This window comes from Urocitellus parryii, chromosome 1 (genome assembly GCF_045843805.1).
Source record: "Urocitellus parryii isolate mUroPar1 chromosome 1, mUroPar1.hap1, whole genome shotgun sequence".
NCBI classification, from domain to species: domain Eukaryota; kingdom Metazoa; phylum Chordata; class Mammalia; order Rodentia; family Sciuridae; genus Urocitellus; species Urocitellus parryii.
The window spans coordinates 239,713,005-239,737,248 of NC_135531.1; the positions used below are offsets into that span (position 1 = coordinate 239,713,005).

The following is a 24,244-nucleotide window of genomic DNA, read 5'->3' on the forward strand; positions in this document are numbered from 1 at the left end:
TGATTATCTGATAAAGCACTTTAAGTTCCATTCTGTGCAAAAGTAAATAAGATGTAGATCAGCTTGTCATCTGTCTGATATCTGCCGTGAAAATTGAAGTCATTGCTCATTTCTACATTCTTGATCTCTGGGGAAATCATATTTGGATAAGACTGAAGCAAATACCACAACTTTTTAAGAAAACTAAGGAGCTGAGAGCAGAGACAAGGGGAAAGGAACTTGATGAGATTGTGTCCTGATGACCAGTGGCCATGCAGGTCCGCTGACGAGGGTCATGAGTGTCTCCCACCTTGGTCTTCATGACCATGAAGCTCCTCTCCAGGATTACAGTTTAACCTCCCTGGAGGCAGTGAAGGCAGAAGAGTGTAAGCTATGTATTTTGGTAAATTTTTCATCTTCTTAAACATTTTTTTTCAACTTCTCAAAATTTTTCAAACTTCTCAAATTTTTCAGCTTCTCAACTTTTCAAACCATGAAAAAGGAGCCACAACTCCACCAAAGTAGAACTAACATTCTTAATTCCTTCCTTTCTCTCATCCTCCTGTTTCTTCCTTCCTCTCTTCCATCAAATGTGTATTGGGCTTCTCATGTGTGTAAAACATACGCTAAGAATAGTGATAAGTACAAGAAGTACAAAGCTTGATAAAACACGTTCTCAGTGCCTGTGGAGTTCACAACTTTCTGGCAGAAACAGATATAAGAACAAAAACTAACTATAACAGAATCATTTGTAGCCTATAAGCATAGTAGCTGGACTGTGCTCATTTATTTTTCACAATGAATTTGCATGTTTTTTGTACTTTACAAAAGGTTTTCACCCATTTCAGAGCACAGTTCTATGTGGACAGTAGTAGAAAGAATTCTGCTTATAAAAAAAGAAACATGCAGAGTAAAACTCACCTTTCTTCCTCTGCCTATAAAAAGAAAAGAATAAACATATTATTTTGTGGAGAAACAATCGTTGAGAACATGCTAAATATTTAATAGGATTTTTGTGCACTCAGAATGTAATGTAAACAAATTGTCCTAATACCAGTAAGCAGAACTCAAAAGTTGTTATGAATCAGTATTTCCACCAAAAGCAAAATAATGCATCCTCTTTCTGACATGATGTTGATATTTTTCATATCATTTATATGACATTTAAAGTTAATTGAAGTGTGTGGAGTAAAGATTTGTTCCCAGGATGTAGGCTCCCTATTTATCTCTCTTATTGTTTCTTTTGCTGAGAAAAAACTTTTTAGTTTGAGTAAGTCCCATTTGTTGATTCTATTTGTTAACTCTAGCGCTATGGGTGTCCTATTGAGGAATTTGGAGCCCGATCCCACAGCGTGTAGATCATAACCAACTTTTTCTTCTATCAGATGCCGTGTCTCTGATTTAATATCAAGCTCCTTGATCCATTTTGAGTTAACTTTTGTGCACGGCGAGAGATAGGGATTCAGATTCATTTTGGTGCAAATGGATTTCCAGTTTTCCCAGCACCATTTGTTGAAGATGCTATCCTGACTCCTTTGATATAAGGGGTGTAAACAAGGACAGGGTAGGGACGAAGAGCTTGAGAAGAATATTTACAGTAAACAGGGATGAGAGGTGGGAGGGAATGGGAGTGAGAAGGGAAATTGCATGGAAATGGAAGGCGATCCTCAGGGTTATACAAAATGTCATATAAGAGGTAAGGAGGGGTAAGTCAAGAGAATACAAATGGAAGACATGATTTACAGTAGAAGGGGTAGAGAGAGAAAAGGGGAGGGGAGGGGAGGGGAGGGGAGGGGAGGGGGGATAGTAGACAATAGGACAGACAGCAGAATACATCAGACACTAGAAAGGCAATATGTCAATCAATGGAAGGGTAACTGATGTGATACAGCAATTTGTATACGGGGTAAAAGCGGGAGTTCATAATCCACTTGAATCAAACCGTGTAATATGATGTATTAAGAACTATGTAATGTTATGAACGACCAATAAAAAAAAAAATTAATTGAATTAGAAAATTCCTTATAAAATTATTAGGAATTATTTATAATCAATGTTCTCTATTGTTTTCAGCCTATTTAATGAATAAAGTTTTTCATTCATGTTTTAAACACAAACATGTATTAAAAGTGTCCAGTTACACCATGAAAAACCTTCTGTTCCATCATCTCTTCTCTATTTCTCTTCTGTCCTCCATTAGAAGTCACTTTTTTTAGCATATTGTTTTCAAGTTTCTTCTCACATATATAAAAATTTCTTCTTCCTGTTTTTCAATACTATCTTTCACTTGTCTGTATATCTCATAGCTATTTAAATATTAGAGAATTTTGCAGATAAATAAATTGTTTCCTTGTTGTTTTTTATCAAAAATATTTCAGGGTTCCATTGCGTGAACATAATAGAATCTATTAAACTGACATTTCCTTGATATGTCATGTTGGATATGTGTGTTGTTTCTAGTCTTTTGCTAATTTATTACTTAACTAGGACAGTTTGAAGTGTGAAGGTGAGAGTTATTATTTACTATTTACTATGCCAGGAAGGTTGGTACAATCTGGGGTTTTCACAGGCAAGCTTGGATAGACAGTCATTCTATTATAAATAATGCTATAACAAATAATGGTTATATACATGGTTACATGTAAGTATATTTGTAGGATAAACTCCCTAATGCCCTTTTGAGTCCCAGAGTATAAGCCTTTATAATTAGATATATTACCAATATTCCTTTTATACAGGTTGACTACTTTGTACTCCCACAATCAGTGCACATATTTTCTCACAGGCATTATGTAGTGTGCAAGCAAACATACTGATTTGGGTTAATCTGATATTTAAAATATGATAGCTCAGTACATTTTTAATTTACAATTATTTGATTATAAGAAATTTTTGAATGTTGTCATATTGAAGGACCATTGCTAAAAATTGTTAGTTCTTCCTGTCCTATGTTTATGTGATTTTTTTTTCTTTTTTTAATTTGAGTGTTGGGGATCAAACCCAAGGCCTCACGTATTCTAAGCAAGTGTTCTTCTGCTAAGCTACATCCCCGAGCCCCTCTTGTTCCACTTTCAAAACACACTGAGGCTGAAGATATAGCCAGGGGAAAATATCATTGATATTTTAATTATTTATATCTAGAATTTCTTTATATGTAAAGTATATTCTTCAGCTTGTCTATGGTATCACATTTACCAGTGTGTCCTTGTTCTCATAGATTTAACTGAACTCAATTTCCTTTTTACTCATAGTTTATTTATATAAAACTGTTTTCAGGAGTTTTTCATCATTTATCTTAAAACTCATTACACTTTTCCAGACCAGCTATTCTTAGGAAGTTGTATGTTGTGCCAACTTCTGATGTTTCCCATCATCATCCTCACTAGTAAAGGGGGACTTATCACTTATCCCCACAGGTTTACTTCATTTCTGGGCTTGTTTGAAGACTGTATATGCTTCAGGTAGCCCAAATATGTCTCTATTTTTTTAAATTCTTCCTATGTTTTATTTTATCACAGTGCTGAAAACTGAATTTAGGTATTTGTTTAAAGTACATTGTTACTATTGAATGATAACCAAGAGGAGAAGAGGTAAATGTAAAATCAATCTTACCTAGTTCATGAAAAGACAAATATGAACTTATTTTCCTTATGTGCAAATCTCCTTAACATATGTATTCTTAATCAAATACATACAATCTGCTAAAGACATATACTTTTTCTTCAAAAATGTTTTTTAAACCAGCAATTTATATTGTTCTTTTCTTTTAGAAATCCACTCCATTCTTTTGGCAACATAAAAAAGCAGGTTCATTTACGAGTCAATATAACAGAAGTACTCTGGCAAAAATTCATTATCATTCAATAGTAATAATGTACCTTGAACAAACATCTAAATTATGTTAGGAATAATTATTCTATGTCCTATAGAAGCACAGGTACCTAGGAAGATAAATGTGTTTTTTTATATCTCTTCTTGGGCACTAAAGGGGATTTTGCAGAAAACCAAACACTTGCCGAGTGCACTGGCACATGGCTCTTGGTAATCCCAGACTCTTGGGAGGCTGAGGCAGGAGGATCATGAGTTAAAGCCAGCCTCAGCAATTTAGCAAGGCCCTAAGCAACTTAGCAAGACCCTGTCTCTAAATAAAATATTTTAAAAGGGCTTAGTGGTTGAGCACCTTGGGTTCAATTCCCACCTCCAAAAAAAAAAAAAAAAGAAAGGAAGAAAAAAAAAAAAAACACTTTCTTGCAGGCATCCATTGTGGATATGGTAACAAATGTCCATCTTAAGAGGTACAAGGAATTCTTAATTTGGACATAATCACTCAAAATTCAGCAAAAGAATTCCTCTGCATATTTACAAAGACAAGAAATTACTGTCTGCTTCTATATAATATGAAGGTAAGCAGGTAGGCAAGAAAAATCATAACCCCCAGAGGCCACTGTATAAATTACTTTATTCTCTTGGATTGTTGAACCCTGAGAGCAAAGAACATTGAAACTAGAAAGATGACTCATGGAATCGATTCTCAGCTGGCCCTGAGCATTCTTACCAAAATTGGTGTTTCCACCTCCAGATACCACTGGGCAGTAAGCACAGCACTCCCCAGGGGGAGTCACAGCATCAGCACAAGGGAGATTTTCCTCACACTCTATCTTTTCACAGAGAATATGTCCTCTGTCACAGACACAGATATCACAAGGAGCAGGCTTCCAAATGTCCTTGTTTAAGTATATATGGCCATTTTGAGTGCAGGTCTCTTCATAAAGAAATTCATCTAAAGTAAAAAGAAAAAAAAAGGAGGTTAGTAATCTGAAATTTTGGAATTTCAGCTACTCATTAGTTTCTTACAATTAGAATGATCTAAATTATTTTCACTTTATTTTCTTATGTCCTCCACTAGATAATAAACACCAGATAGTTGTGGACCAGGAGTACCTTGTTCCTCAAGGCATTTCCAATGCTTAGCACTACATCTTTAGAAGAACCTCCTCTCAACATTTCTCAAATAGAAATGGAAGGAGGGAATCTAAATAATGGCTCGCTAATTCTTTTTATAATCAGACTTTTATTTTATTTTTGTGTTTTTTAATTTATTGGTTCTTTTTAGTTATGTACAACAATAGAATCCATTTTGATATGATTATACAAGTATGGAATATATCTTATCTAGTTAGAATTCCATTCTTATGGATGTACATGATGGTGAGATTCAATGTGTTGTTTTTATATATGTACATAGGAAAATTGTGGCAGTGGAATGAACCTGACATAATGGTTTGCTACCTTAATCTCACAGTATTAACTTTGGACTGTGAAAAAATAAAATTTAAATGTATATTCATAATCAATTTTTGAAAGATATCATTTGGAATATAAATATACTCAAATGATAATGCAGAACTAAATGAAAATTACTTACAGTTAGGATAGCCATGTTAACCCAAGAACATATCTATACAATTTGTATTTATCAATTATACTTATCAACAAAACCAGTAAAACATTTTTCTCAGTGCTTTACCTTCATATATTTGTTCTATCATGAGAGATATTTGGCAAATGAAAATCATTTCAAAGCACAATACTACATATACACAATTTGTAAGCTATTTTATAAGAAGGACGCTCTTTCTAGTCTGTTACGTCAGTATCAGAAGACTTTTACCACGTGGCACACAGTTAAAAAACAAAATATTGGCTGTATATTCACAATGCTATCAGAAGCATCAAAACCAAGAGGAAAAGAGGACTCATGTTTTGATGTGCTTTTCTGCAAGGTTATTGTGAAAATCAATGAGAAATGTAAATATCAAATAAGTAGCATAATGATTAGTTGAATAATCATTTTTAAACAACAGTGTTCCATGACAAATATTTCCAAAAACATGACCTGCATTAAAAAAAAAAAAAAAAGCGGGCGGGGAGGGCAGGATAATATCCATAGTTTTTTAAATTAAAAATAACTTCGTTCATTCAGCTTTATGATTGAGAAAGGCATATGATTTACAAGTATTAAATACCACGGTCTGAAAAATGCAAAACACTGTAAGCACAGTTAGCTTGTTCCTCCCTTCCACATCCTGGGTGGCAGCAGGTGTGGGGAAAGGGAGTTAACATTCACACACATTTATGGAAAGGCAAGTGGGTAAGTGTCTAGAAGTGAACATGCAAAATATTGAAAGCATATGTGTTAGGTCCTCAAAAATATGTATTACCATTGTGGAATGTAATGTCTATAATATATATATATATAATAGTAATATATGCCATATATTATACTGTGGGGTATTACTTTTATTTACATAATAAATAAAAATAATACATAAATTATAATCTATTAACATTAGTTGAATAGAATTAACATTTTTAAAATTTCAATATATAAAATTTATTATTATAATAAAATGTAAGATCATTGGAGACATATGTAGACACATGCTACATCACTGATGAAATAGATATTGGGGATAGAGAATATACAAAACAAAGACAATATGGCATGCAGTAAGGTTGACAAGTAGATATCACTAAAGTGTGTGGGAAACCTTTCAGGGAGTGACTCAATGCTGTTCTTCTGGTCTCCTTCCGGGTTGAATTAAAAAGACACATTCTCTCAGTCCTGTGCTAACACATAGAAAGGCAGTTTCTTCCGGGAAATTTAGGACAAGGTGACCTCAACCCAAGGGACAAAGAAATGGGTCACTGTATTACTTTCTTTAAATGGAAATGTTAAAAGGTAGTTTTATAGTCTGATTCATCTCTGGTCTCTCTCCCCTGAAAATTTATAATTAAATTTAAGATGATGGGGAAATTTAGTTGGAATGCTTTTAAATGGCAAAGAGATGAAAAACCACATTCACTGCCTTCTCTTGACCCACATAAGTATCCACACACAACACAGAGGGCTTGAAAACTCAGCAAACTCTCACTGTTCATGTCTGAATAAAAGACACATGCAAAGAAACAGTGGGTAGAAAATATAGGGTGTCCAGCAGCTTTCACAATCCCACATGGTAGTTTTGTACCATATGATTAGATCATCCCTTTTGTTTTGTACATAGATGTTTAAGTGAAAAGTAAAATAGAAAACAAAATTGTAGCCAATTTGTTGAAAAAAATTGCATGAAGTTGTAGTGACATAATAATTCACATATTTCACAGTAAAATAAAAATAACTAAGAAAATTTTCACATAATATTCTCAGAAATTTAATACTGTCTTCTTGAGTCCTCTAACCAAATCATAAAATTAACCCAAACTGACATCTGAAGCCTTGATCTAGGGCACAAAAGTAAAAAATACACATGTATTTACTTAAAGTATTTGTGTAAACAAGTATTTCATACAATATGAAAAAGAGCTCCAACAGTTTTTTCCTATTTGTATTTTTTGCTATTTCTGGTTAACTTTTTCAAAATTTAGAAGGACAGGCAGAAATCTGATAGTAGTTTCTTTATTTTGTAGATTCTGTGTTTGTGTACTTGCAAATTTTATCTTTCAAGCTACAAGATTCTTTCCCCCTAACTGAACATTTCAACAAATTGAATCTATGATGACTTCATCTCTGAAAGTCCTGGCACTGATACCCTAGAAAAGATGTATTTCATCTGACTACATTTTATTTGAAATCAACCCAATTGTCCTGTATGTTTCATATTCTCATAGATTTATCTTTCATAAATCTTATAGGCTTTTAAATTTAATTAAGATTCAGTTCTTAATCACTAGATGGCAGACCAAATCCACCACCTTATTATAATAGACAATTATAATAAGGCTGCTTGCCAGCTATGGGCTACGCCCTGTCTCTCCATTCCTTCCTATACAGTATTTTTTGTGTGCAGAAAAGCCTGTATAGACATGGCCACATTGAAACCTTTGGACTGACCCAGAGATAGGCAATTCTAAATCACATGGCTAAAGTTCTCACTTGTAGAAACTAAAGAAAATATTTGTACAGCTCTGATCATAGCACAATTATGCATTATGACTAAAATGTGGAAGCATCCCAAGTGCTATTAGCTTTTAAAACTTAACTAAAATTCTTCCTTGCACACGTAATGTAAAGGGGCTTGTGTGTTACAAGAATGTTAAATCTCTTATATAGATGAGTGTGTATCCAAATCATTTGCCCCTATTGGACTGTGAATTGCTTGGGAGCCAGAGCAGTGCCAGAGCAGTGCTCATCTCAGCAAGCTTTACATTTAGTATCTTTGATAAATGCATGTGCATCTTTGATGAATGCATAAGGAAATGAAGGAAGAAAATAACTAGTTCATCCATATGCTTATTAAAAAGATAGCACTTTTAGCTGTCTTCCCTGAAATTCCTAAAGAGGATTACATTTAGGGCTCTTACTTAGCATGAAAAGGAAATGGGTCACATGATCTTTCTTGCCAAGGGTGTCTCTGATGTCCAGTCTTCTGGGCAGCCAGAAAAGAGGAAGACTGTGTCAGTCATAACAGCTCATATTTTAAACAATCACCTTCCTGAGCCAGCTGACCTATGTTCCTTCGGGGATTGTGAAGGTCTGAATTGACATTATTTAAAGCTTCCCTGACTATGAAAGTCTTTCAACTGTCACAAAGGAGGTAGCAACAAAGCATCCCATGTATGACTCTGGACCAAGCCACAGTCAGCCTTCAACAATGCACAGGAAAACTCCAGCTGATGGGTGGGTTCCAGAGACTCTTCGAAGGAAATCTCTCCCTTCCTTCAGCTCTGTAGCAGTATTGAGCTCCGTAAGGGAAAAGCAATGAGGGAGAGCATTCATTTCTTCCTTTACAACCTAATGAACAAATGCCAATGATCCTGCCTCCATTATCTCTTTACCTAATCCTCAAAGTTTTAAAAGTTAGAAACATATGAAGCAACCAGTTGAGAGGTTCAGCTACATACTTTAATAATTTCTTTCCTCCTGAACCTCAAGGTCTGTCGGATGGTAGGTGGGTAGTTGGATAGGGGGAAGGCCTATGGAGGGATTTTTGTTTGTTTGTTTGTTTATTAAATCTCATATTCTTCAATCTACTCCACAGTTTTACTTTCTAATGATCACCCCTATATGTAAGTCTATTTCCAAGCTACTTATTCAAATTATTACTTTTTTATGTTCTCCTTCTTTCCTTGTACCAACTGAGTAAGAATAGCCATTCAATGATTATTTGAGTTGAAATAAATTTCTGCTCCAATAAGGGCAATCATATTACATTATAAAACAATTATAATAATTAACTTTGTTTGTTTGAGTGGTACTGGAGACTGAACCACAGAGCTGCATCCTAGCCCTTTTATTTTTTGTTTTGAAACAAGGTCTCTATGTTACTCAGGCTGGTCTCAAACTTGCTATTCTCCCACCTCATCCTCCAAAATTGCTGGGATTATAGGCATGAGCCATTGTCCAGCTTATTAGAAGATAACTTTTAAACATTTTCTTGAAATCCAAGAAAGTGAAAAGAAGACAAGTCACAATATTTCAGTGCAGCATACACATAAAGCATGTTTAAATAAATTGTGAAGATGGTGGCTTCTTCAATGAAGCCATTAAATGCATTTCAACCTCATGTGCAAAGGCTTTTCAGTTAACCAGTAAAACTGCTGTTTTTACTTTACTTAAAATGGAAAATATAAAAAAGAAAAAACTCATATTAGGGACTGCCTTGGTTTCTTTCCATGTACCACTGGGAAATCTAAATGTGGCCAAAATGTGAAACTGGAACTACAGATATTACACATGCAATGCTCGTCTACAATTCTATCTGGAAGAGTGAATTTCAAGCAGCTAATGCATTTGACATAGATTTTTTTTTTTTCCGAACACATGGCTCAAATTCCTGCATAGATGCAAAAACACCACAAAGAGAACTGAGTCCACCTTCTATTCTACCCACTAGCAAACCCTAGTCTCATGCTTAAATTTAATCCTCAAAAAATCCTAAGTCAGTGCATGTGCTATGACAAAGGCTGTGCCCCCCTAAATACATAAACAATTTTGAGTTGTTTTGAAAAAAGTTTGTCTAGTTCATCTCTCTCCACCATGATATTCCTTGATATAAAAGGGAGACCCAAAACCATGTTTAACTATTTCTCTTTTGAAGCATAGTCTCAAGGCTTCCATGGAGTCCAGAGATAAATTATGTAAGTAACATATCATTGTATAATATCTACTTTATAGATTTCCTTCATCTCCTGTAAGTCTTAGCTGCAATGCTAGTTTCTCCATAGAGCTTACTTTGACAATCTTAGAAAAGGCAGCAAATTACGCCCCCCTACACACACACACACAAAATAAATAAATAAAACATGACTCTCAATCCAACAATTCTTAGTCTTTCCCCACCCCTCTCTTTTTTCTTGATACAGGGATTGAACCCCGGGGTGCTCAACCACTGAGCCACATTCTCAGCTCTTTTTGTGTTTTATTTAGAGACAGGGCCTTGCTGAGTTATTGAGACCGGCTTTGAATTCACAGTCCTCCTGCCTCAGCCTTCAGGACCACTGGGATTACAGGTATGTACCACCACTCCCAGCTGTCTTTTTCTCTTTGATTTCTTCTTTTTTTCTTTTTATGTAGTAGTTATCACTTTCAAACATACCATATCATTCGATGTAGTATATTTAGTCCTAATATCCTAGAATAGTGTCAGAACTATAGTAGATACTCAAAAAATAGTTATTGAATTAATTTAGTGAATATTAGTTGTAGTTCAAGACATTTTAGGTGATACAGTTATTTTGTAAAACTCTTTGGTGAATTAAAAAGGGACTTCTATATCTAAAGCAAATTTTAAGAATAATAAGGAAATGATTCGGACAAAATTGGATACAAAATGATTTGCTTCAGACCTGAACTATTACATGGCTTTTAAAGAAAATCTTCTTTTTAGTTGATTATTTGGATGAGAGTCATAACTACAGGAATATAAAATACATTGAATTGTGAGATTATGTATTAATATTACAGATATTTTATCCTAAATGAACATATAGTTTTACTCATTTTTATAACTTAGAAGTACTATTGTGTTTTAAGATACTATTCAGTATGAAATACATACATCTCTATAAAATTAAATGGTTTTAAAGACAAGACATCATCAACTCTGTATCTTGTTATTTCTTCACAGTTTCATTTGCCTTCCCTTCTCATATTCCTTGTCAGAGAAAACTTGGCCTCTAGGGAATAACTAGATATTGTAGTCAGCTTATTTCTTCCAATTTTCATTCTTTATTCACTTATTCTTTATTCACTGCCCTTACCCTTTAACAAACTGAAATTTATTTTGCAATCAACTAAACATTCTACAGTTCTTAAAGGCTTTTTGATCTAATTCATTTCACTACTGAGGGTTCTGAAATATTTTCAAGGAAATTCCTCAAGAGAATTCAAAGGGCTGCCTCTTTCTTCACTATCTACCTGAAAATGCATGCTGGTAGTGGGGGATGGTGGTGGATATAGGGAGAGCAGGACTAGTATTTCCATCCAGAAGGTGTATTTGCTAATTTTATCCACCTGGATATATCTAGCGACCTCAACTAATACTCAATTTTGTTCTGATCTACATAGATACAATTTAAATCTACTTTGCAATTATTAAAACTTAGCTGGTATCAGTGAAGAATTGTTTTAGTCAGCTTTTTCACTGCTGAGACTAAAAGAACTGACAAGAACAAAGTTTATTTGGCAGTCACAGTGTCAGAGGTCTCATTCACAGATGGCCAACTCCATTGCTGTGGACCCAAGGTGAAGAGAACATCATGGCGGAAGGGTATGGTGAATGAAAGCATCTCAGAACATGGCATCAGGAAGCAGAGACAAAATACAAACCCCAAAGGCACACCTCTAGTGACCCACCTCATCCAGTCACACCCTAGCTGCTCATAGTCACCACCCAGTTAATCCATTCAAGTGGATTAATTCACTGATAGGTTAAGGTTCTCATAACCCAATCATTTCACATCTTAACTTTCTTGCCTTGTTTCATACAATGAGCTTTTGGAGGATATATCATATCTAAACCTTAACAAGAATGGAAAATAAATGGATTTGACCCTTCTTTCTGGCATTCCCATGTCACTTCCACAGAAAATTTCGGACTCTAAGTGAGACTACAATCATTCCAGAACCTAAGTCTATCTATCAATCTTCATACTCAATTTGTCCTTTATAAGGACTATTTATGATTCATAAAATCCAACTTATGACTTGTAGGTTTAAGACTTAATGTGTATCAATCTCAAAGTCAGCTGGATGTCATAAGAAAATTTGGTAAGAGAAAGAGAAATTGTTGCCTTCACTGGAAAATTATGTTAATAACTTTCTAGATGTACAGCAAAGTTCTTCATTGGGAAACTTCTGGACTTACAGCGTGAACAAAAGACAAGAAAAGCAAAGGGGGGAAGGGAAGGGGGTAGAGGGAGAGGGACAAGGGAAGGAGACCAGAAGACCAACAACTATGACATTTTCTTCCTTTATAATTCCACTTCATGGATGAAGATTTAGAAGTCTCTTTAGCAAACAACAGAATTAAACTAGAGATATTTTCTTATCCTATTATTTGATAGGAAAAATACAAATACTGAATTCCAAAGTTTTGACTATAATTTCATGTTCTTCTGAAGAGCTCTGTTTTCCTTAATAAATAAATGGAGACAAAATTAGAACTATTACAAAGATGAAATGTGAATATGCATAAATCTCATTAGAATTTCAAAAGCATCAGGCTATTAATAATTTAATGTTATTCCTTTCAGGTTTTTTAAATTTTGAATTTAATCATTATCATTTAATTCATATTTTAATTTTGTAACTTTCTCTACATATTTATGGGATGATTTAGAGTTTACAAAACTTGTGATAACTTGTTTATTCCAACTAGCTATAGAATGCTTACTTGTGCTAACACAGTGGTTAGCAAATATTGACATCAGGAAAAAATACAGAATACTTGTTAAACTAAGGACAGAATAAAAGGACATATTAATTAGATTGTTTGCCAGTTAACTACTTATTACTAAATTAATAAAACAAAATTAATAAAACAAAAGTATGGCTCAGTTCTCTACTTATTAACATATAGGAAAAGGCAAAATTCATGAGCCTTCATTTTTTGGGAAAAAGAAATATTCAGGGATATCACAAATAAATTTGCCATAAAGTCTTACTGCAAGTTAATCCCCTAAAATTGTCGATCTGCAAAAAGAAGTAGAAGCTTTACTCAATTTATTTAGTCAATATTTATTTCTCCATCAGATTTTAGTATATACTTGTCTACTAAAAGAGCAAACTTTGGATCAGGCAGTAAGCCATTAGGAGTCCATCTGTCTTGTCAGAAACAAACAATATACACAAAAGCTACAAAGGTAATGAAACATTCTGATAAAAGAATAATTTTGTACACATGTGTATTTCAGTAGTACATTCTGGAAAATTTACATACACATTGCTATTCATAAACTCAATTCTTTCTTTTTCTTTTAAGCTGAACAAAAACAATTTTTTTTTTTTAACCATTCTGGAGACTGGAAATTCTAAGATTAGGTCATATTGAGGGTCTAGTGTACTCAGGTATTCTGGCTTATAGACAACAACTTCTTGCTGTATCCCCATATGGTAGAAAGTGTAAACAAGTTTCTTTGCACATATTATTTAAGGTAACTAATCTCATCCATGAGGACTATGACTTCATGACCTGATCGCCTCCCCAAAGGCCCTGTTTTCCAATGCCATCACCTTGGGGATTGAGATTTCGTCATATGAATTTCCCCCCTTTTAAATTTGTTCTTTTTAGTTATACATGACAGTAGAATGTATTTTGACATATTTTACATACATGGAGTTTAAGTTCCCATTCTTGTAGTTGTACATAATGTGGAGTTACAGTGGTCATGTATTCATATATGAACATAGGGCAGTAATGTCCAATTAATTCTATCTTTCCTATTCACATTCCCCCCTTCCCTTAATTCTCCTTTGTCTAATTCAGAGTGCTTCCATTCTTCCCTTACCACCACCCCCTGTCCCCACTTTATTGTGAGTTAGCATCTGCATATCAGAGAACATCCAGCCTTTGGTTTTAGGGGGATTGGCTTATTTCACTTATCATGAAAGTCTACAGTTCCATCCATTTACCAGCAAATGCCATAATTTTATTTCTCTTTATGGCTGAGTAATATTCCATTGTGTGTGTGTGTGTGTGTGTGTGTGTATCACATTTTCTTTATCCATTTATCTGTTGAAGGCCACCTAGTTGGTTCCATAACTTAGCTATTGTGAGATAAGCTACTATAAACATTGATGTAGCCCCATCACTGTAGTATGGTGATTCATAAATTCAATGGTATTTTCTCATTAACCTCTATGTCTGTTGGAGATTTTTGAATTACTGATCCTTATCCTGAAAATCTTTCTTTGTGTTTTGAGAACTCTTTACTTATGGCTATTTATTTTCAGTAATTGCAACTAAGTCTTAAGAATACCAGTCTGGTGGGGAGGGTGCATGGAGCAGGAAAGATGGTGAAATTAGATGGACATTATCCTAGGTACATGTATGACTGCAGGTATGGTGTGACGCTACATTGTGTACAACCACTGAAATGAAAAGTTGTGCTGCAGTTGTGTACAATGAATCAAAATGCATTCTGCTGTCATATATACCTAATAAAAATAATTAATTTTTAAAAAAGAATACCAGTCTGAAGATTTCCTAAACTCCAAAACAAAAACAACCTTCAATCATTTTGGGAATAAAGATTTTTCATAAAAACAGATGTCAAATAAGTTAGGAGTGAAAGGAATACAGACTTCTGAATGACATTAAATTTTATTAAGACCTCATCAGCGACTTAACTGTCCTTCAGTGTCCTTTTCATAATGGAACATATTTTCAAACCCTTAGGATCTGGATAGTCTGAGTACACAGCAGGGAGAAAGGAGAAATCTCCAAATGTACATCATCCAATGAACCCTCAGGATATAGCAGCTAGAATGTCTAAAACCACAGTACTGAGATCCCTTCTGTGGGTTTAGTTCTCTTTGGATGCTTTAGTCTTCCAATGCTTTCAGCATTAAGAATGTTTCCAAATTATAAAATAAATGCCCTGACTTTTGAAACAGACATCAAAATAATATAATGCATGCATTTTGATGGCATTTTTTATTCAACAGATCCTTATTATCTGTTGCCTTGCCAAGCACTGAGAACCTAGAGCTAAGGTAATGAATTCCTTCCTACCTTTAAGAAGCTTAAAGACTGGCAAGGACTCCAGGGCAGTAGTTAGAACACTATTCTTCACATATAAAACTGGAGGCAAACCCAGGGTATTACACAACTTAGGACAGGCATCTCCCCTGTCAAGAGTTGTGTGATTCAAGTTCTGTCATTTCCTTATTTTCTTTCTTTAATTTATTATTTTGAGGGTTACTCTTTTTAAACTGAGAAAATTAAAATCCAAAGTGATTTCTTCCAAAAATTCATTTCCAAGCTGTATAATATTGCTATCCTTGGCTCACTCCTAGTAACTGGCAATGGATTCCTTTTCACTGCCAAATAAGAAACAGGGTACTTCCTCAAACCTATGATTCCTATTTCAATTTCTTTACCATTTCTCCCCTTGCCTAAGGGAAAAACAACAGCACTTTTGTTTCTAAATCAACCAGTGTGTCCAGAGGAGGTGCTTTGGAAGTAGAGCAGTGTGGCCCGTCAGTCAGAGGACCAGCCAGCCTTCCAGAAGCCAGGACAGCCATGCACAGCAAGAAAGGGAAGAATCATTTGTTGCTGATGACTAACTCTGGCTACACTAGGATAAACTATAAATGTGTTTTTCCAAGTCCGGTTCCACTGCCATTTTTCAAGTTGAGGTACAGAATTCTGGATCATGCTGCATTGACATTTTATTTAGTTAGACAAAAATAATAATAATAATAATGTATAATGTCTTGTCTGAAAGAATCTGAGTTTCTTCCTTGGATGCTAGTTTATAATTTAGTAAATACTACTAATAATAAGGATATCAAATACCTACTTTTATATTTAGAAAATCCATTTATACCCATTTAGATACTACTTACGTACTTATGAAGAGTCTACTTACTATAGCCTTGATTTTGTCCCATGCCTGAGAGATTCTAAAGTAAAAGATGTGCAATGTACTCCAGAAGGGGTTTTATTGAGAAAATAAATGGGAAGTACTTAAATATTAGGCTTTTGACAAATACTCACTAATTTTTCCAAGTGTATTTTCTTTCCAGTTATTTCCCTAATGACTACAATTAGTAAAGGCAGAAAAATAGTTTGTATAAAACACTAGGTTTGAGGATATAATAAATCTGAAAAGAGGAGATCACTATAAGCTGAAATTGTCCGTGGAGGGGTGAATGGAAGGAAGTGGGTTCTTGAGCAGGCCTTGGAAAAGATGAGGAATTTGAGATGAAGATGAGGAGACAGGGAAACCACATAAAAGAGGCAGGAGAGGATGGGAAACAGGTCATGTAGGTAGGATCAGGAGGGGATGGTTTAATTCCAGAAAAGAAGCGTTAGAATTCTTGTTTAAAATGATACCTCTGCCCCTAGTAAGGTTTTTTTGACTTACCACCTGAAATTTGACTATTCTTTTGTCTGTGCCCTGATCTCAGTTTTTCAATACACCTAACAAAGTGCCTGTGACATTCTGTGACACTTGTTTATTTACACGCAAACTCTACTGGGCTATACATTCATCCAAACAGAGAACATGCAAATTCTCTGTATATGATGTGTAGAATAATGCCAGATTCACTGGATGTAGAAGTCAACCAATAAATGTTTGTTGAATCGATGAATAAAGTTAATTAATAGAATAATGTGTAAGTGGCTTTCTGAGACATAAAAAATGAAATTAATGACAGATTGGAAGCAGGATGACACAAAAGACCACTAGTTGAAATGTTATACTGGATTTAAGACAAATGGTGATTCTAGGAATAAAGAGAAAGAGTAAACTCATGAAAAGATATGTAGAAAATATACAGAAATTGATTAACAATGCAAGGGATAAGATACTAGAAATTTTTTTTAAATAATTTTGGAGTTTCAGGAATGAATGGGGGAAGTAAAATTTATGTATTGAAGTGTGTTCCTCTAAAAAGATATGTTGAACCTAAATCTCAGTATCTCTGAATGTGACCTCATTTGGAAATAAGGTCCTTAAAGATAAAATTAGTTTAGAGGAGATTATATTGAAGGCCCTTAATCCAATAAAGCTGGTGTAGTTATAGGCAAGGAAAGAAGAGACCCAGAAACCTATGTATACATTTTTGCCATTTTAAGCCACACAGTTTGTGACATTTGTTATAGAAGAGCCCTAGAAGCCAATACAGATATCTAGAGCATAGGAGTATGGTCTGGAGACTAAATAAAATAAAAAGTTTTGGAAAGATAAATAAATTTGTAAAAATTCTAAATACTATTTGAGACATTTCAGGTTGTATCTTAAGGAAAAAAAATTAATTAGAAATATTCATTGCTGCAATTTACTGTGTTCTGAGTTATATTGAATGCCTTCCAAAAATTTTAATCCTAATAACCACTCTGGGGAGACTGGGGGTCAACCAAGATCACAAAGCACGTGATTGGCAGAGCCAATAGTCGAGCAGTCACGCCCTCTTAACCCTTACACTCTTATCTTTGACAACCAGACATCTGCTTCAGGGAGAGATTAAAGGAAAAAATGATCTTGCATAGATAAAATTTTAAAGTCACATACTGTGTAGATTTGAATAAGTAAATGTGATAAATTGACTAAAAGAGTCCACATGAAAGATAAAGAGCAACAGTCTATATTGATTCCAAAGGAGGGGGGAGGGGACAGGTAACACATGGTGTACTTTAGAAATAAGAAAAGGGAGAGATTAAGATGAATTTTGCAAAAGAATGAATTCATAATCAAAGAGAAGCAACTGAAACTTGAAATTAAGAATATGAATTCCATTCTTTCTATTCAGCTCCCAACTCTGAATGGTCAATATTTCATTTCCTGGTGCTTTGCTTGTGTAGCCACCAAATGTTACCATCCTAATATCCGGTAAAAATTCCCCTAGCTTTCCTGAGGCCTTGCAGGATATTGATGGAGGGAAACCATCTCCATGACATGAATAAACTTCCAGGCATTTTAATGAGAATGGGTAGTAAGTGATTGCATACCAACTATTATTTTGTTCTTTTTTAGATTAGTTTATAGGGCACAGGAAATGAAATGTTCCCCAGAATATTTAGTTTACACTCTAATCAACATGACTTCCTTCACAGCAAACAATATATGTTATGTTCTCTGTTTGATTTTAACTTAGCAGGTGATGCTGACAGCATCATTGAAGAAAAAATTTTTTAAAATTGAACATTGAAAAATAGAATTTAAAGTACATCATTAAAAGTACATTACATTCAAGTCTCCATTTTCTTTCATTTTTCTGAAGTCTGAACTAGTCTACAAAGTTCCCAACTGTATTTCCTTTGTTTTGTTTTTCAATTTAATCTTTACTACGAGATTTGAAAATAGAAACATTCTCCAAGGACCAAGCTACAGTTTTAGGGGTTTTTGTTTGTTTGTTTGTTTAATAACTGTCAGGTTAATCATAATCTAATTGACCAGTTATAAGGATTAGAAATAAAAAGAAAAATAGAATAAGTGTAATTGCACATTTTGTTTTATAATAGTAAAAGATGGCATGTGATCTAATAAAAATCGTAATCTGATAATTTGAATATTGATATAATAGAAGATAATTGGGCAAATTTAAATGTTTTTATGGTACCAATGACTGAGTTCTCTAATGGAATTTTCTGGTTCACTGCCACATATAAATGCTGATGGGATTTATTATGAGCTCAACCAAACTCATAACTATATACCTTATCAAATGATATGAAAAAAATGTGCTGGATACAAAGAAAAACTTATGTCACCAGCAGCATCCATCTAATGTTGTGGAGGTTCAACCATACCAGAATAAGATCTTTTGCATCATCTGGGATTGCCAACAGAGCAGTAGATTTAAAGATTATTATACCAGCAATATCTCTGGGAGTTAGAAATTCTAAGAAATAGAATCGTTCTTCACATTTATATCAAATTGGTATAGTGGTATGCATATTTATTCAGCATTATTCTAACTTGTCTCATAAAATCAGGAGAAAAATTGTTTGTCCTTTTTGAACCCTGGACTTTAGATTCCTTGGACTCTTTATTGAGTGAGTGAAGACGCAAACCAGAACCTAAAGGAATGTGAAATATGCACTAGATAGGGGCCCTGAAAGGCTTTGACAGAGTTTGGGGTCTCCAAAGAATAATCCACAGGAATGCACCAAGGAATTCTAAGGCCATGAGCAAAGAGACTAGATGGTCTTTATCCTTCCAACAAGTATTGAACACCTACTAAGATCATAACTTTATGCCAGCCTATGTATGATGAATTATAAACTCCATTATATATAGTTTTCCTAAAAGTCATTAACTTAAAAATTGATTCTTTTATAAGAACTAGGTTAGACTTGAATGTATTCTGGTTTGCTTAAACTAACAATCATTGAGCTTATCTATCTTTAAAGCAAGTTCAAAGCCAGTCTAAGCAACTTAGCAAGACCTTAATCAATTTAGTGAGACCTGTCTCAAAAAATAAAATGGTCTGAAGGTCTGGGGATGTGGCTCAGGGATTAAGTGGCCCTGAGTTCACTACCCAGTTTAAAAAAAAAAAAAAAACTAATATTAGTAAAGAAAAAAGTCAGGGCATTGATAAGTTAGCAAAATGCATGTTATCTAAGTCAGTTTATGTGTACATGTAGGGTATTCGGGTATTTACAATGGTAGTATTTCACATAATGGGAAGAGAACATAGAAAATTTACAGCATATATGATTATTAACACCAAATTCATGTTTTGTATTTAAAAATATCATTAAGATTTTATTAAAACTTTATTCCTCTTCCTTAAAATTAAAAGTTGTAAAATTTTATTGCTTTCCATGTTGCTAGACAAGAGTGGATTTCAAGAAAATATTGTAGCAATTAGAGGACATCAAGTAGCATATCCTGCAGAATGTCTTAAGAAGAAAGAGGAAATTAGATCTTTGGCTTCTGAAACTTAAGAGGAAAAAATTGTTTCCTAGAATGACAGTCCATTAGAGAGGTAGCATTAAAGTAAGATAATTTTTTAAACTAAGGGACTAATAACACCAATAACAAAAATGGTCACATTTAACAAATGATAATTACATAATCTAGTGTGCTATATAGAGGCTATGCCCTTGGCAGAATCAGGGAACAGATCAGGGTCTCCAAAGAACTATCCTCAGGAATATTCCAAGGAATGCTAAAACCAGGAGCAGAGAGAGTAGAAAGTCTTTATTCATTTGAGCATCTACTCTATGCCATTTCTCTAGTAGGTACTAAAGATGAATAACAACAACAAAAAAGACATCATTCTAATTCCATGTAGCCATAGTCTAAAGAGGAAGACAAGCAATTTAAGTACATAGTGACAAGTATATAATTAAATACAGGATGCTAAGGGAGCATGCCAACATTGTTTAAGACATTTTGTGGGACAGTGAGGTTAGCCTTTCTAGTAGAAGTGATGTGTCAACTGAGATTTGAGAAAGAAGTTAAATTTATCCAGCAACCATGTGTATTTCACTGTATGTAATTCTATATGTAATTCACTATGGTTAGAAGGAAGATAGAGAAATAAAAAAGAAAGAAGAGAAAAAAGACATTGAGTGGTGGGAAATGGGGCAGGCTTGCAGAAAATGTCAGCCTCAGGTATGTGCACCATAGATTTCGAATGCACTTTGGTGTTCTTTCTTCAACTCCATCTTCATTGTGAGTAGGACTTTGCCAATGCATACCAAGAGAATCAAGAATGGAGAAAGAGAAAATTTGCAATAAGCCTTCCAGATATATTTCTGACTATGAAACTAATCATTGGGAAATCCCAAAGAGGTAAAGTGAGGTAGGGGAAATGGAAATTAAGGAGTTGAGGAAACCTTGCTTTTGTCTTATTTTGCTTTTCTTACCCTGGCACTGAAAATTGCTTGCTATGTAAGCTTTGGCAAATGACCTCTTTGATCATCAAATTTTTTCATCTTAAAAATAGGAATAATATATCTTCTCTGAAGATTGTTCTCAAAATCAAATAGATGTGAAAGTTGTTTGAAAAAAAATGAATATGTATTACTCAAACAAAAAATGTTTTTACTTTGCACAAAGTTTCCCAGAGTGTCTTGCCTGCCTCAACCTCATTTATCTGTAGATATATCAAGTGCAGATTCATGTTCACATCACTCCCTCCCATAGGGTCCTATCAGAATCTGGAATAGAACAAGGATGGAGAAATCATGCATTACATTATATTTGGCGGAAATCCATTCACATAGGACTATGATCACAATAGAAACCTTCAAGTCTGCCCATATAAATAATATCACAAAACAGAAGACAAAACAACAACAGTAATAAGAATAGGGAAGAAATTAAATGTTTTCTGTAGGGCAAGAGGATTTTTTCTGATTTAGCATATGATACCCAGCAAAGCCACTGTAGCAATTAATTGATCCTGTTAATGCCACAAAACCTTGAGTACCAGCCAGAAGCAATACACCTGTGTTTAATTTAATCACAGATGGAGTTTTGAAGCCAATTGCATGGCATCTTGACAAAAGGCTTTTAAGTCAAGGAAGAATATCTTGCGATTTCTGCCAACATAACCCATATTTTGTCAGTTATAATTTTAAAAAGCAGGTGGTATTGTGCTTGCAGGATTGAGAGGCAAATCCCAGTATTATCTTTCGGAGCCATTTAAAGTTTCAGGTTATTTTTAAAACTGTATATTTATGATCTTTCAGTTCTTCTTTAATTCAAAGATTTTACCTAAAATCCGTCCCATAAAAATTATGTGTTTTGTGATTTTAAATACTGTGTGTCACTCAAATTGAGGGTTTTAAATCTTGTTTTAAATCTCAGCCTTGATTTTGTTTTAAGTTGATGCTTCTGAAACCTAGCTTTGCACTCAGATGATTTTTTTAATGCTGATTCCTAAACTCTACCTCTAGGGATTTTGATTTTGCTTTGAAACTGAAAATTAATATTTCTTGGAAATTTATCCAGTAATTTGCTGCCGCAGTTGGGAGAAATTACTCTTGTCCTTACAACAGCACTTCCAATAATGCACTACCTTCTTTAAATGGAAGACACAAGAAAACCATTATTCCTTATGTACAGTTGGTACCTTTCCTTCCTTATGTCCAGTTGTTAGAGAAAAATGTATTTTCTGCCTGCTCTTTATAACACAGAGCTAACTGGTATTTTCCTTCATAGGAAACTTTCCCTCTGAGATCTACCATAAACCTGAACTCTCAATAATCATCTATTTTAAGGTGCAAACAGGTTTCAATTAAAATAATTTTAATCATTAATACCCTCTGGTATATTGGGAATGAATCTCCCTGGATAGAAAAAGATCCAATTTATAACAGTGAGGTTTGAATGTGAATATAAGAAGTTGCAAAGCACTCCCAGAATCCAGTTGTGCTTTTATGGCCTCATGGTGTGTTTTATCACTGGGAAGAATTCACAGACCAAAAAAGAAAAAAAAAGAAATCTCAAGAAAAACACTTCACACAGAGATTTTAACAAGAAAAAACAACTACCTTATAGAAAACAGATGGCTATAGCTACTAAAGCTGAAAGGCTATCAACTAAGTCCTCAACCTGTTTTCTTATGCCTTTATAAACTGGCAGGAAAAAACAAAAATCCTTTATGTTTTACCAAAAAGATCCCATCCCATACCTAGACTGTTAAAGCTTGAAAAAGTGTTTTAAGTATGAAATATGTATGATGATTGAAGGATATTTTTTGTTCCCTTTGTTCCATTTCATAATGGACAACTTATAGTACATAGTCTAGGAAGTTATTTTCAAATTAGGAATCAAAGAGAAAATTAACTGTATTATACATTTATTCAGACTTCATTTCTGCTAAGATTTAGAGAAAGACGTTGGATTGTAATTTCAATGTTTACAAAAAAACATTATTAAAAGAAGAAATGTCATCTTTAAGTATTGTCACTGTAAAAGTAATTTCAACTTTTTTTTAAGCTGTCAAATGACTTTGACAGCTAAATTAACTGTAAAGTTCACGTAATGGGGCAATGATCTGTTTTGCCTATGAGATTTTTGATCAAATAACACACACAAAAAAGGTATTAAAAAGCATTACTTTTTGCCCTTTAAAAAATTTTCCCTTCAAACAATTTAAATTTTTTTCACAAAAATAAGGCAATTCAGTGAGAAATTTTCATTTTTGCTTAAAAAGTTCTTGGCTATACAAAAAAATAATAATTAATTATATTGTATTAAGACAACAAGTTAGAAAATCTTGGGATACTTTATTGAACAAAAGGTTTAGGGTCAAAGATGGATTTTTGAGCTGCTATTAGATACTGAGGGTTTCTGTTGAGAAAAAACCAGCAACAAAACCTGGAGCTCTAAACAAGACAATCTGTATGCACCAGACCAGCAGGAGAGAGAATATCTATGGTGATTTTTCATGCAATTATCCTCCAAGAAACACACTTTTATCCAAAAACATTCAAATCCAGAAACCAGCAACTTTAACGGTAAAAAGTACATTAAGGAATTGAATTGTAACAACAATTCTCTGGTGTGATTCAGTTTTTTAATTAAATTTACCTCTTACACTTGGTAAAACAAATTAGAGAAAAATGGAGAAATTCTATGTGTGATTCAATAATTATTGATTTCTCATAATATCAAATATTTGAAATGAATTAATACTTTGTGTAATTTTAAAAAAATAAATACAAATACTGAACTTTGGGTGAATTCCAAGGGAAATAAATTTGGATCATAAGGTATCCATTCATTCATAGAGTTTCAGATTTTGATTGTCATATATTAAAATGTCTGTTATTAGAAAAAGAAATAAGTCATGGAGATGTGCAGACTTGTGATTAAACATGCTCATAGCAAAGTTATCTGACCTCAAGAGGCCAGAATAGCCACGTTTTGCATCTATTTTTATGATATGTAATCATGGCCTAGTTTCTAGAGACATAAGTAGAAGTTTCCTACCACATCAACATTCCAAAATAACAGTATCATCTTGGTACAGACAACTTCATAAAAATCAGAGGAGAAAAAGAGAACTTGTTTTTGAAAGATTATAAACCTAAGTACATATTTTTTAAAAACCCATATTTCTATTAATTAA

At 33.9% G+C, this 24,244-nt stretch overlaps 1 protein-coding gene across 1 annotated transcript in view; it reads right to left on the bottom strand.

The window, feature by feature from the left end:
• The window catches only part of Col5a2 (collagen type V alpha 2 chain), a 133,716-nt gene that overhangs the window by 64,827 nt on the left and 44,645 nt on the right, over positions 1–24,244 (bottom strand). Inside the window, exons 2-3 of the mRNA XM_026389042.2 lie at positions 4,535–4,759; positions 901–914 (exon numbers count right to left, since the gene is read on the bottom strand). Of these exons, the coding sequence (XP_026244827.1) occupies positions 901–914; positions 4,535–4,759 (239 nt within the window). The remainder of the gene's footprint in view (positions 1–900; positions 915–4,534; positions 4,760–24,244) is intronic.